Here is a 15428-nt window from a genome sequence, read left to right on the forward strand (position 1 = left end):
GTGGGTCACAGCAGCACTGGGTAGCTGCTCTGTGAAAATGTTGAACCAGCATTTCTTCAGACCGCCAGAACCAACTGTTCTCATTCCTGCGTCCCCTTAAAACCTTCCCAGTGTATTTTTCATGCAACAGTAGAGTAAATTTAGTTTGTAAAATTGTATCGCAGCCACATGCCCACTTTTTCTTGCTTAACCACCTTTATTCTTGGTTTAATTTGATGATCTTTCTGTCCGTTCTGCTGATTGTATAAGGTTTTGGTTCTAAATTGCCAGGTAAAACCTTCACACGGGAGACTCATTGGAGATCTTGCCTTCTGCAAGTCTGTAGGGCATTGTCCCTCAGAGTTCTTTCCCCAGAAATTGTTTATTATTTCTGAGGGCTATGCTTCTGGCGTCCTTACTCTCCAGTTGTGGATTCATAGAAATATCTCTGTAAACAGAATTTCGCATGTCAGAAAGTAAATGGAAATAGATACTTTTGATATAATTGATATCGTGGATACTCATAAAGACTTCAGGGCCCTCTTTTTTTTTTTCCTCCATTTGTATATCAACTTCCAATAGCACCTACTGTTTATTAAACTGATTTACACCGGAGGGATAGTTTAATTCAGTTGGGTTCTCCCAAAGGATCGAGCCTGAAGGATGCAGCCTAGTGTGTGGATCCATGGATCGGAGTAATTTTAAATCCCTTTCTTCAGGAAATGAATCCTAGAGTTTTATATTTTACTTCTGTTGAAAGAATAAAAAGGCTACCTTCAATGCTAGCATTTTCAACAAAACCAACCCTTAAAAAAGTTAACCCTTCGCTAACAGAAAAAGTGAATCCTGAATGCTTTACTTCATTGACAAGTACAGTGAAATATGTCTACATGAGACCACAATGTTGGGTGTTCAGCTACTTGCTGTTGATGGCGTTTTTCTTGTTTCATCTGAATGTTTGGCTGGTGTAGACTTGGCTGCTTTCAACGCATAGCACAGAGCATCTATCAGTCTTGCTTCAGGATTGCCTCATTCATAGGTCCTGAAGACTGAGGAGCTCCAGGCTCTTGATGCTTTGCTTTCTGGCTTCCTTGAGCAGTGTGCTGTTTTGCTTATGTCGAATAAAAAGGGGCTGCTCCCCCTCCCCACCTCCGGAAGGAGCATGCCTGAGCTGTTTGTGCATGGTCTGTGCAGCCTAGATGAGTATTGCTTGGCTATACTCTAAAGGCTGCAAAGCTTTACATGCTGAAAATCTAACTTCCCTGATTTTGGGGGCTCGTTTTAGGTTATCCTTCTCAACCAGTTGAACAGAGGCCACTTCAACAGATGCCTCCTCAGCTCATGCAGCATGTGGCGCCCCCACCACAGCCACCACAGCAGCAGCCACAGCCACAACTGCCTCAGCAGCAGCAGCAGCAGCAGCCACCACCTCCCAGTCAGCCCCAGTCTCAGCAGCAGCAGCAGCAGCAGCAGCAGCAGCAGCAGCAGCAGCAACAGCAGCAGCAGCAGCAGCAAATGATGATGATGCTCATGATGCAGCAGGATCCCAAATCAATTAGGCTTCCAGTTTCCCAAAATGTCCACCCCCCAAGAGGCCCCCTAAACCCAGACTCTCAGAGAATGCCCATGCAACAGACTGCCAGCATGCCTGTCATGGTCAGTTTGCAAGGACCTGCTTCCGTGCCACCATCGCCCGATAAACAAAGAATGCCAATGCCTGTGAATACTCCTTTGGGAAGCAATTCAAGGAAAATGGTGTACCAGGAGAACCCACAGAATCCTTCCAGCTCACCACTGGGAGAGGTGTCCTCGCTTCCTGAAGCGAGTGGCAGTGAAGTACCATCTGTCTCGGGGGGCCCAAGTAACATGCCTTCACATTTAGTAGTTTCCCAGAATCAGATAATGATGGCAGGGCCAAAACCTGGACCATCACCCCTTTCAGCAGCTCAAGGTGCAGCTCCCCAGCAACCTCCTGTAAATTCCCTGCCCAGCTCTCATGGCCACCACTTTCCAAATGTGGCTGCTCCAACCCAGACATCTAGGCCTAAAACACCAAACAGAGCCAGCCCCAGACCCTATTATCCTCAGACTCCTAACAACCGCCCTCCCAGCACAGAACCTTCAGAAATCAATTTGTCACCAGAAAGACTCAATGCCTCCATAGCAGGACTCTTTCCCCCACAGATTAATATTCCTTTACCTCCTAGGCCAAATTTAAACAGGGGCTTTGATCAACAGGGCCTGAATCCAACAACTTTGAAGGCTATTGGGCAAGCACCTTCAAATCTTACAATGAATATGAATAATCCTTCCAATTTTGCTGCCCCACAAACTCACAAGTTAGATTCTGTGGTGGTGAATTCTGGAAAGCAGTCTAACTCTGGAGGAACTAAACGGGCAAGTCCAAGCAGCAGTCGCAGGTCTAGTCCTGGGTCCAGTAGGAAAACCACCCCAAGTCCTGGGAGGCAAAATTCAAAAGCCCCTAAACTTACTCTGACCACTCAAACAAGTGCAGCCGTGTTGCAGAACGTGGAGTTGCCGAGGAATGTATTGGTCAGTCCCACTCCCTTGGCCAATCCCCCTGTACCTGGGAGCTTTCCTAACAACAGCGGGCTGAATCCTCAGAATCCCGCCATGCCCGTGGCTGCAGTTGGGGGTGTTCTTGAGGAAAACAAGGAGAGCTTGAATGTGCCTCAGGACAGCGAATGCCAGAATTCCCAGGGTAGGAAGGAACAGGTAAATACTGAGCTAAAAGCAGTCCCTGCCCAAGAAGTTAAGATGGTTGTCCCTGAAGATCTATCCAAAAAGGATGGGCAACCCTTGGATCCTAACAAACTTCCCAGTGTCGAAGAGAACAAAAATTTGGTGTCTCCTGCCATGAGGGAAGCACCAACATCATTAAGTCAACTTCTTGACAACTCTGGAGCTCCTAATGTAACCATTAACCCCCCTGGGCTTACAGAACTAGAAGTAACACCTCCAGTAGTTTCTGGGGAGGACCTCAAAAAAGTATCTGTCATTCCCACACTGCAGGATCCGTCTTCTTCTAAAGAACCCTCTGGTTCCCTAAATTTACCTCATAGTAATGAGCTGTGTTCAACCCAAGTGCATCCAGAACTGAGTGAGGTCAGTTCTAATGTTGCACCAAGCCTCCCTCCAGTAATGTCAAGACCTGTCAGCTCTTCTTCCATTTCCACTCCCTTGCCCCCGAACCAGATAACTGTTTTTGTAACTTCCAATCCGATCACAACTTCAGCTAACACGTCAGCAGCTCTGCCAACTCACCTGCAGTCTGCATTAATGTCAACAGTTGTCACAATGCCCAACGTGGGTAGCAAGGTTATGGTTTCTGAGGGACAGTCAGCTGCTCAGTCTAATGCCCGGCCTCAGTTCATTACACCTGTCTTTATCAATTCATCCTCAATAATTCAGGTTATGAAAGGATCACAGCCAAGCACAATTCCTGCAGCCCCACTGACAACCAACCCTGGCTTGATGCCTCCCTCCGTCGCAGTTGTTGGCCCTTTACATATACCTCAGAACATAAAGTTTTCTTCTGCTCCTGTACCGCCTAATGTCCCCTCCAGTAGCCCTGCTCCTAACATACAGACAGGTCGACCCTTGGTCCTTAACTCACGAGCTACCCCTGTTCAGCTTCCTTCTCCCCCTTGTACAACTTCTCCTGTTGTCCCTCCTCATCTTCCTGTCCAGCAAGTCAAAGAATTGAATCCAGATGAGGCTAGTCCTCAGGTGAGCACCTCAGCAGATCAGGGGACTCTGCCTTCTTCACAGTCAACCACAGTGGTTTCTCCCCTTTTGACCAATAGTCCAGGCTCCTCTGGCAACCGGCGAAGCCCAGTCTCATCTAGTAAGGGCAAAGGAAAAGTGGACAAAATTGGCCAGATTTTACTGACCAAGGCATGTAAGAAAGTCACAGGCTCTCTTGAGAAAGGGGAAGAACAATATGGTGCAGATGGAGAGACTGAAGTCCAAGGGCCAGAGACCACAGCTCCAGGGCTCATGGGAACAGAGCAGTTATCCACAGAGCTGGACAGTAAAACCCCAACACCCCCAGCACCCACTCTGCTAAAAATGACCTCTAGTCCTGTAGGCCCGGGCTCCACCTCAGCAGGACCCAGCTTACCGGGCGGTGCTCTCCCCACCAGTGTACGTTCAATAGTAACCACTCTGGTACCCTCTGAGCTCATCTCCACGGCGCCGACCACAAAAAACAATCATGGTGGCATAACATCTGAGCCACTTGCGGGTGGCCTAGTGGAGGAGAAGGTTGGATCCCATCCAGAGCCTCTGCCCAGCATAGGTATGTACGCGGGACCTGGAATCTTCTCCTCATGTCAGTTTGTTGATGACCTATACAAGAGAAAGCATGACTCCTTTTCTACTTTGAGGAAAAATGGGCTAAATGGTAGTAGTGGTAATTTTATTTATTGGTAATGCATTGGAAGATATACTTTCAGATCCCAGGTTAAGTTTACATTCGTTAACATGGTTCTCTCTCAGCTCCTGAGATGATGATATACCTTTCATTTCTATTATAAAAGCTTTTCAGTTTACGAGGAGTGATTTTTACATACATTATCTCACATTTTCATACCAACCACGGCAAGTAGTCTTAACCCCATCCTATGGATGAGAAAATTGTAGTTCAGAGGAGTTCGTAAATTTTTCAAAGTGTATACTGTAAACCTCCAGTATGACACACTGCCTTAAATATGAATAGCAGCCTCTTGCAAGTTCTCCGTACCATAATGAAGATTTATTCTCAATTCTTTTAGTCCAGGGTTCTCATAGACCCATCTTCCTTGTACACTATTCTAGGGACCATTCTCTTTGTGTCTGTCTGGGCTACCTCAGCTGAGAGGTTCCCAGAAAACCAGGTTTTGTAATAGACACAGGAGGAGCAGAGTGGTTAAGAATCACATAGGCTTGGGTTGGTATCACCACACCAACATTTACCACTGTATGGACTTGGGCAAGTTGCTTGACCACTCCAAATTTCAGTTCCTCCTCTGTAATATGGGGACAATAGTAGTTGTAAGAATTCAATGAAGTAGTGCATATAACATGCTTAGCGCAGGGCCTAGAACATAGTAATTGTTCAATAAATCGTAAAAAATATTACTAGTTACTTTTTGATGCAATCTCTTTGTAAATTGAAGCTTTCCATTCATGTGTATCTAGTTTAGGTTATTTCCTGTTTACGATTAAGGCGGGCTCGTAATGGAAGCATAGGTTGTCCTTATACCTCCCCTCCCTCCCTCCCTCTTTCCCTCTCTCCCTCTCTCCCACTCACACACAGTGTCCTCCTATGAAACCTAAGTGGTGCAGAGGCGCTCTTTCCCGGAGAGCAGAATTAGTCACACACTGCTAGAGCTGGGAAGGCCCTTGGCTATATCCTAGGCCACTAGTATAGTATCTGGCTTGTTTATGCAGCTGAAATGCTTCCAGTGCCTACCACTCAGTGCTCAGCATCCAGAACAGGTAGAGAGAACACAAGCTTCAGGTAAGGTCAGACTTCAAATTCTGGCCACACTGGTCACCAATTGCAGTTGGATAAATTCCTTAACCTTATTTCACCTGTAAAGTGGAGATTGCAATTCGTACCTCCCAGAATTTGTATGAAGATAGAACTAAAGAACTAGGTAAAGTAGCTAGCACACAGAGCTGTGGAAAGGTTAATTCGCCTTCTCTCTGCCTCCTCACCTCAGTGGGAGAGATACAGGGAGGGATAAAAGACCCTCAAGGAGTTTACTGACCTTGCAGGAGGCAGATAACTGATAGGCAGTTACAAGGTACTGTCTCTGATTCTAGTCATTTTGATGTAGGTGAACCCTAAGAATTAAAAAGAAACCTGGTGTGACTTAAATATATTCTCCACTATTAAATGTTTCCATTTCTGCTTCTTTTCAGGGAACTTTTCCCTCAGGTAACAAGAGAATAATGACAGTGATTAGAAAATACTATAATCTGGATCATATATAATACTAGGGAAATATGTGAGTCTTGAGGAGATGAAACTAGCAGTTGGAAAATTCTCAGTTTTAGTTAAAACTGCCCATTTTGCTTATACAGGCAGTCCCCGGGTTACAAACAAGATCTGTTCTTAAGTGTGCCTTTAAATTGAATTTGTGGATTAGTCGGAACAGGTGCTTACAGTTCTTTTTTAGCCTTATTTTAGTGCAAGAAAAGGCTCTTTTCAATGATTGAAAAGCTGCAGGTGCAGCAAGTGAAGGTGATTATGATGAATTTGTTGCGAGTTGGGGTTGGTTCAGGCTTTCAAATGAGGGCAAATTTACATAACATAAAGGGCAAGTAGGAGTTGTCTGTAAGTCTGACATTCATGGTGTAACTGGGGACTTAGTAACCTGGGGACTTACTTCTTCAAGAGGCTTCTGTGCTTTCACCCTGAAAATGTGAGAAACCATTACTGAAGTTAAAAGTGGAAGTTAAGGTATAATTTTAAGCTATAATCATCCAAAATAAATTCTTAACACAAATGCATTATTAACAGCGTTACTAAGCAGGAACAGAAAGCTATAAAATTCAATTTCTACAACTTATTGTTGCAGAGTTTATTAGAGATAAGATTAAGCTAGACTGAAATGTCAAGATGGGAGGACATACTCTTGAGTGACTGGTGTATCTGTGCCATTTTCTTAATCTTTACCATATAATCCAGGAAGGTTGAGTTCTGGAATACGTTGTATATTCAACTCCATTCCTCTTCAAGGGCCTAAATTTTCTCTGTCCTTCAAAGCCTAATTCTGATATTTCTCCCATTAATGTACCTTCACATTTCTCAGCCTAGAATTGATCTCCCTTCCTTGGAACTCCTGTAGGATTTTATACTTTGTTTCTCCTTCATATGACTTCACAGTGCACTCCAGTGTACCACTGGCATGTATCTTATCTTTAATGCTAGACTGAGTTCCTGAGAGGCAAGGAGGACAAGGGTACCTGGCACAGCCCCTTGCACCTAGTAAGTTCTTTGTAACTATTTGTTAGATAAGGAAATAACAACCTATCAAATTGATTTGTTAAGTGTGAATTAAATACCCGCATGTCGATCACTCTTGCTAGGCACTATAGAATAAATTCATTCCTGCCCTCAAAAAAGTGTAGTCTTAGAGAGGTAAGACAAAATAAAAATTAAGTGCTAAGGTGAATGGTGTAATCATTCCTTTGAAAGTGGTTTGGGCTGCCTACTAAGGTGTTTCTGTGTTTTTTTAGAGCATTGGGCAGAACTTGACACCAAAAAGCAAAACATGTGGGCGCTGTTGTCCTCATGGCCACCTCCTTCTCTGATATTTGTACACATATAAAGGAAAAACAGATACCCCTAAGTACTAGTTACTGAGCATTATATTAATTTTTTTTAAGTAGGTTTTGAAATATAATTTCAAGCCCAACTTCAAGTATTGCCCTTCATATAAGAGAATGTGTGTTTCAGCAGTTACTTAGCCCTTGATTTAGTTGATGTTTTCTGTTTTGTTTAGAAAAGAAAGTAAAAGGCCTGTATTTTTTTGTTGCCTTAGCCTCTTCACAGAGTTTAATCCCAAAGGAAACCCCAGCCACGGCACTGCAGGGGTCTGTTGCTAGATCAGGTAAGACGCATTTTGGAAAAACTTCTCAGAGCAGAATGGGTTGTGTGGGAAGGAACTGCTGCTCTCCTTATGTCACATGTTCTCATGCTGGCAAGTGGCTGGAACTGTCTTATCTATTTGCTTCAGAGCCAACTTTAGTTGAGTGGCAGAGCTTTTGCAATACTATTTGAGGTTGTTTTTCCCCCGAGCAGCTTACTCTCTTACACATTCCTAGTGTCAGCCAGGGAACTCAAGAAGGGCATCTCAGTACCCATTGTCTGTCTGCCACCCAGCAAGAACAGCTTCCATTGTGGTTTTCTCTGTTCCATGGCCCTGGCACCCATGGCTGGCAGCTAACTGGCTGGCATATGGAGTGGCAGGCATTAATGTACTGAGATAGTAACTGCATTACCATGACAGGAGTGGAGGCTTGTTCAGAGAATCTCTGCTGCAGTGAGATAGCCATTTCTCCAGGGAGTTAAACTTGTTTCAGTCATCTCTGGATGGCATTAAGTTTCTCCCCATGACCAAGATATTGTATATAGCCCTAGGGATGGTGTTTCTGGAAGGAGTCGTGGTAATCTGACAAATACTGCTATGGGATGTTAGGTCAGCTCTGAATGCATGAGGATCTATTTTATTTTGTTGTACTTTAGATGAAGGTTTACAGAACAAACTAGCTTCTCATTAAACAGTTAGTACACATATTGTTTTATGACATTGGTTAACAACCCCACGACATGTCAACACTCTCCCTTCTTGACCTTGGATTCCCCATTACCAGCTTTCCTGTCCCCTCCTGCCTTCTAGCCTTGCCCCTGAGCTGGTGTGCCCCTTCAGTCTCATTTCCTTTTATGGGCCTGTCTAATGTTTGGCTGAAGGGTGAACCTCAAGAGTGACATCATTACTGAGCTGAAAGGGTACCCAGGGGCTATACGCTCAGGGTTTTTCCAGTCTCTGTCAGAACAGTAAGTCTGGTCTTTTTTTGTGAGTTAGAATTTCGTTCTGTGTTTTTCTCCAGCTCTGTCTAGGGTGCATGAGGTTCTTGATGGCATTAGCACTGTTTCTGCCCTTGTTGATCAGACTGCCGGTACAAATAAATATCATAGATACGATGCAGCTCGGTCTTGCCTGGCTTTTTGTTGCTGTAGGTCATTGAGGGGTATGATTGCTTCCCACAAGTAGGTTAGAATCTCACTGGAAGCACAATTCACACGCGTAACAAAATGAGTAGGAAAAAACAACAGTGCAGCAATGTTTAATTTTGTGAATCTAAATCAGTAAAAGCAAAATATAACTTGTGATTATTTTACAGCCTGTTTCAGCATGCTATGTCCTATGCAATGGAGAAGACTTTATACTCTACACTCTTTGGGTAAAACCAGGTTCTGAAAAGAATGTATCAGCAAAAAACACTTTGGCCACATAGTTTCTTTGCTAACCAGTTGCTCATTTGATGCCTGGCATTTGTGCTGGACATTTGGAAGGGATGGGATAGATCAAACTATTCTGAGAAGGGGGATAGGTGTGAAAGTCATTTTTAGTGAGAAAATGAGCTACTAAAAAGGGGAAGAGAATTCCATTTCTTGCATCAGCTGTTTATTCCGGAAAGTGAGCTTCACCATATCATATGTCCTCTTTTCAGGGTAATTGACCAAAGAATCTTTTTCCTTTTAAAAGTTTGGCTTAAATAAATCTGAAATACCTGCAAAGCCACTGGTTACTTTTACCAAACCCCTTTGATCTCCATGGATGTGAATGAGTGGTGATTGTATTAAAATTCTCAAGAGCATGAATTTTGTCTTGTTTCCAAAGAGCAAGCTGATCAAGGTTATCACCTCTTCTGACCTGAGCCATATTCATGTTTGAGCACACATTCCCTGAGTTTGTGTGTTCCAGCCTATCCAGCAGGGTAGCAGACACTCAGTGAGTTGGCATCTGTTTCTTGTACAGGGGCTCCCAGGCTATGTGGGTTAGATACAGGACACTAAACAACAAATGAGAAGCTAGGATTCCCTTTTGCCAGCATCTTGCATTGAAGGCAGAGTAGTCCAGTATCCTCATATGAAAGACTGTATCAACATGATTATCATAGCAATAATAATAGCTAGTATTGAATGATTTCTGACTCATAGCGACCCTATGGGACAGAGTAGAGCTGCCCCATAGAGTTTCTAAGGAGTGCCTGGTGGATTTGAACTACCATCCGTTTGGTTAGCAGCCACTATACAACCAGGGAGGGTTTCCATATAGGGTCACTATAGGGTCTATCTGAGTGGGAATCAACTCACTGGCAACAGGTTTGGTTTGGTTTGGTTTATTGAATGATTAACAAAAGTCAGGTACTGTACTAAAATTTTTATGTGATTATTTTATTAAATCTTTATTTTGAAGTGGGTAAAGAGGTAATCCGCATTTTTCAGCTGAGGGATTGAGCACAGATGGATCAGATAACTAGCCGAAGGTCAATGGCAATAATAATAATAAGCAGTGGGGTCAGAATTTGAACCCAGGCACTCTGACTTAACCACTTCCTACATGAGAGGTTACCATGTAGTTCGTAGGTGGGTTTAGCATGTACACAATCTTAACACTGAGTATGAGGATCTGCATGCCCTGAGACGGGGAAAAGGTATAGGCAGTGGAAGGCTGGAACCAGGAGAGTTCAAGAGCTATCTGGTACATCAAGGAGGGCCTTTTGTAAAAAGATAGAACTCTCTAAAGCATATAATGGAGGAAGAAGATGATTGAGAAGAAGAGGAGCATAATGGGGTCTATAGAGAATACCTCAGAGCAAAGCAGTCTTCTCTCTAGAACTCAGGTTGGAAGAGAGTGCATCCTTAATAGATGTTCAAGACATATTTGAAGATTGCTATCTTTAAAAAAAAGTGTCAAAAGGGTGGAGGTATTTTAAGAATGAAAACAGCCTTTCTCCTTGAGAGGAAGAGGCTTATTTTACTAACTTAGTTGTAGCTGAGTGAAATATGACCCAGGCAGTGTGAGTTTAAGTCTATTGATCCAGACAAGATTATCTCATAGTGTGGAGTAGAAATAAAAATAAACCAAGTGTCTTGTGCCCCAGACAAACCAAGCTGTGCCTGTGCCAACTCTGTCTCTACCATGTGGGGCAGGAATCCTGGGCACTGAGACACTTCAGCCTAAATAGCGCATTCAGAATTCTTATAGACACCTAGCTTCTCTGTACGGACATGTATACCAGCAGCTCCCACATCTCATTTTTGTCCTTTGTATTTTTACAGAACTCGAGGCAAATGCTGCCATAGTCTCTGGGCAAAGGTAAGATGATCATTTCTGCATACTCAGCCTGAATATATTATAAGCCTCTTTGACAGGTATCAGCTTTCTGAGCTACTCCTCCCCTTGTCCTTTTCCTTCACGCTTTCACTAGCCTGATTTTCCTGCTAAAGTAGGGAGCACTCATAAGTCCTAATCCTTCAGAGGTAACATTTCTCTTATAAAACTTGGTGGGTGAATTTTTACCTTTTATGGTTGTTTTGAAAACTGAATGAGATAACATGTTGCACTCCCACCATAGTGAGTAAATAGTAAATTCTCAATAAATGGGAGCAATTATTATTGTTGGAGTCCTGGTGGTGCAGTGGTTAAGAACTCGGCTGCTAACCAAAAGGTTGTTAGTTTGAATCCACCAGCCACTCCTTAGAAACCCTATGGGGAAGCTCTGCTCTGTCCTGTAGGGTCACTGTGAGTCGGAATTGACTCAACAACAGGTTTGGTTTGGTTTTGAGTTATTAGCATTGTCTTTAATAATAGCCCTTGTTACAACCTTCTGAAGTATAGCTATTTCATCCACGTTTTACAAATGAGTCAAGGTGAAAGAGAGAAAGCCAGGTAGAGTCTGACCCCAAAACCCATGCTCTTCCCATTACGCCATACCACCCCATATAACCTAACAAAATGAAATACCACCATGGCTTCAGCCTCATCGCCCCCATGGAGAGGCATATTGTAGTTTTCCAAGAGTCATTCTTTTTTTAATGTAGGAATGTACTAGATAACATTTTTAAGAATTTTTCATATTTGTGTGTCAACTTAGGACTCTCTGGGTGGCGCAAAAGGTTAAGTGCTTCACTACTAGCTGAAAGATTGGCAGTTTGAACCTACCCTGAGGCATCTCGGAAGACAAGCTGGCAGTCTGCTTCTGAAAGGTCATAGCCTTGAAAACCCTATGGAGCAGTTCTAGTGTGCACACATGGAGTCTCCATGAATAGGAATTGACTCAGTGACAACAAGAATAACAATGTCAACTTAGTTTGTAAAGCACCTTCACAATCATTTTTTTTCTTTGTTTGATCTTCATTATTGACTCTGTGAGGTAGTAATAATTTATTTGAATGCTATTCTCTGCTGTGCATTGAGCTTTGAGCTCCCTAGTGTGTTATTTCATTTAGTTTTCACAGAATCTATTAGGAAAGTAAATTCTGTTTTACAGGTGAGGAACCTAAGGCCTAGAGAGGTTGACTCAATTGCCCCAAGTCACAGATTTAGTAAATGCTGAAGATGGGATTCAAGCGCAGGCCTTCTGACTCTAGAGCCCCCTCACTCTTAATCTCTGTATTGCAGCAGACGAGATACGGTTTTATAGATGAGGAGTCTGAAGCTTAGGGGCCGTTTAATATGGCCAATAAATGCATGGCTAAGACTTGACCCCTGTTATTCTGACTCCAAATTCATTGTTATTTCTACTACACCACTCTGCCTATTTGGTTTTGTTTGTATTGGGCTAATATTTGAATTAACTTGCATTTCTCAACCATATAACAACTGTGTGGCTAGAGAAAGATGCTAACCAGACCAAAAATCCCCTCTGGGTATTTGTTTCCAGAGCTGCCTGAATATTGGCCATATAAACACCAGGACGGTATTACTGTTGCTTTTGTTTTACCAGGCGAAAAAGGCACCTCCAACAGGAATCTTCCCTCCTCAGAGGCTTTGACAGTTTTCTGAGCTCCCAGCCAGAAAGACATCCTCACCACTTCTAAGAATCTACCCCAGCTCTAGCCTCACTTCTTGACTTACCTTGGCTTATAGTTGGGTGTGGGTCAGCTGTTATCCGTAAAGCTAGGTAATGAACAGGGTGACAAATTCCCAGCCATAGTGGAAGGGTCCTCCAGCAGGAGTGAATGGTGGAAGAATAGGGATAGTTGATAGTTTTCAGACCATGGTTTGTGTCTTGAAGGAGCTCACAGTCTAGTAGAGGACACAAGACATCAAAATAGAAGATGCTGTATAGTCTAACGGGTGCCCTAGAATGCCAGGTACAGATTGTGAACCAAAGGACAGAAAAGACAACTCCAGTTGGGGAGTGAAGTCGTGTAAGACTTTCCAGAAGACGCATCCCTTTGACCAGTTTTTTTTCTCCCCATTATTTTGGTTCCATGCCTTGCAAGCAATTTTTTTTGTTTGTTTGTTTAATATTTTATTATGTTTGGGTGAATGTTTATAGAACAGATTAGTTTCTCATTCAACAAATTGTACACGAAGTGTTCCATGATCACACTGCAACACTCTTTCCATTTCCGCCCTGGGTTCTCCATTTCCTTTCATTTGGTTTTCCTATCCCTTCCTGCCTTCTCATCTTTACTTGTAGGCAAATGTTGCCCTTTTGGTCTTCTCATATAATTGTTTGTTGAATACCAAAAAGATGCTTACTTGTATTTTATTGACCATGCAGAGGCATTTGACTGTGTGGATCATAACAAATTATGGATAACATTGTGAAGTATGAGAATTCCAGAAAACTTAATTGTGCTCACGAGGAACCTGTACATAGATCAGGAGGCAGTCGTTTGAATAGAACAAGGAAATACTACATGGTTTAAAGTCAAGAAAGGTGTGCGTTAGGGTTGTGACCTTTCACCATACTTATTCAGCCTGTATGCTCAGCAAATAATCCGAGAAGCTGGACTATATGAAGAAGAACAGGGCATCAGGATTGGAGGAAGACTCATTAACAACCTGCTTTATTCAGATGACACAACTATGCTTGCTGAAAGTGAAGAAGACTTAAAGCACTTACTGATGAAGATCAAAGACCACACCCTTCAGTATGGGTTACACCTCAACTTAAAGAAAAAATTGCTCACAACTGGACCAATAAGCAACATCATGATAAATGGGGAAAAGATTGTAATTGTCAAGGATTTCATTTTACTTGGATCCACAGTCAATACCCATGGAAGCAGCAGTCAAAAAATCAAAAGACACATTGCATTGGGCAAATCTGCTGCAAAAGGCCTCTTCAAAGTGTTGAAAAGCAAAGATGTCACCTTGAAGACTAAGGCGTGCCTGACCCAAGCCATGGTGTTTTCAGTCACCTCATGTGCATGCGAAAGCTGGACGATGAAAAAGGCAGACCTAAGAAGAATTGACGCCTATGAATTGTGGTATTGATGAAGAATATTGAATATACCATGGACTGCCAAAGGAACAAAACTGTCTTGGAAGAAGTACAACCAGAATGCTCCTTAGAAGCAAGGATGGAGAGAGTACGTCTTACATAGTTTGGACATGTTGTCAGAAGGGATCAGTTCCTGGAGAAGGACATCATGCTTGGTAAAGTAGAGGGTAAGCGAAAAAGAGAAAGTCCCTTGACAAGATGGATTGACACAGTGGCTGCAACAGTGGGCTCAAGCATAACGATTGCGAGGATGGTGCAGGACTGGGCAGTGTTTTGTTCTATTAATTATATAGGGTCACTATGAGTCAGAACCAACTCGACAGCACCTAACAACAACTGATAACATTCTTTTCTGGTGTTATTGTTTATTTTATAGGCCTGTCTGTTGCTTGGCCAAAAGGTGGTTTCCAGGAATGGCTGCAGTTCAAGTCAGAGTAATGTCTTAGGGCCATAGTCTCAGGGGTTCCTCTAGTTTCTATCAGATCAGTGAGTCTGGTCTTTTTTTTATCAATTTGATTTTTTGTTCTATATTTTTCTCCTGCTCTGTCCAGGACTCTATATTGTGATTCCAGTCAGAGCAGTTGGTAGTAGTAGCTGGGCACTATTTAGTTCTTCTGGCCTCAGGGTCACGTAGGCTGTAATGCACACGGTCCGTTAGTCCTTTGGACTAAATGCTCCCTTGAGTCTTTGGTTTTCTTCACACTTCAAGAAAATTTAATCAGCTTCTTTTTTTTTTCCTAACAAGTTTTTAAACCATGAAATTAGTAAAATGTTTATTAAAGAAAACTTGAAATTCAGAGGAGCACAAAGGAGAAGATAATGCTCCAGTAAACTGTCCTCCTATGACTCAACAATATCCACTGTGTACATTTTAGTTCATCATCTTCCAATCCTCATAGTATGTGTACATAATATATAGTGTCACATTTATATATGTGTGTATATATATTATATATCACATCCACATTCATTTATGGTTAAATAAATGCTTATTATGTAATATTATGCAAATGAGATTATACTGTTTATACCATTGGTAACTTTTTTTCCTTTTAATAATGCATCATGAATAGTTTTTTCTATAACGTGATTTTTCACCATTGCATGTGGAGTGCCAAGATTTAGTTAACTAATCTACTATTGTTAGACATCGAGGTCTTCTATTTTTACTAGTATAAATAAAATGCTTTGATATCCATGTGTGTAATTAGAGCTCTGTAAAAAGATTTGTTTTCTTAGGGATCTTGAAATGGAATTGCTGAGTCAGAGTTACACCAGTATTTCTCAACCTCAGCTGTATTGACATTTTGGACCAGATAATTCCTTGTTGTTTTATGGGCTTTCTTATGCATTAGGGTATTTGGTGGCATTCCTGGCCTCTGCCTACTAGATGCCAGTAGCACCCT

At 42.5% G+C, this 15428-nt stretch overlaps 1 protein-coding gene across 11 annotated transcripts in view; it reads left to right on the top strand.

Annotated features, from left to right (window-relative positions):
* The window catches only part of NCOA6 (nuclear receptor coactivator 6), a 95259-nt gene that overhangs the window by 65006 nt on the left and 14825 nt on the right, over nucleotides 1–15428 (top strand). For 9 of the 11 annotated variants that reach the window (XM_049868977.1, XM_049868976.1, XM_049868979.1 and 6 more), the window contains 3 exons: nucleotides 1265–4300; nucleotides 7536–7604; nucleotides 10844–10880. In XM_049868977.1, the coding sequence (XP_049724934.1) occupies nucleotides 1265–4300; nucleotides 7536–7604; nucleotides 10844–10880 (3142 nt within the window). The other 2 variants (XM_049868985.1, XM_049868983.1) reach the window with 2 other exon arrangements.

This window comes from Elephas maximus, chromosome 25 (assembly GCF_024166365.1).
Source record: "Elephas maximus indicus isolate mEleMax1 chromosome 25, mEleMax1 primary haplotype, whole genome shotgun sequence".
NCBI classification, from domain to species: Eukaryota; Metazoa; Chordata; class Mammalia; order Proboscidea; family Elephantidae; genus Elephas; species Elephas maximus.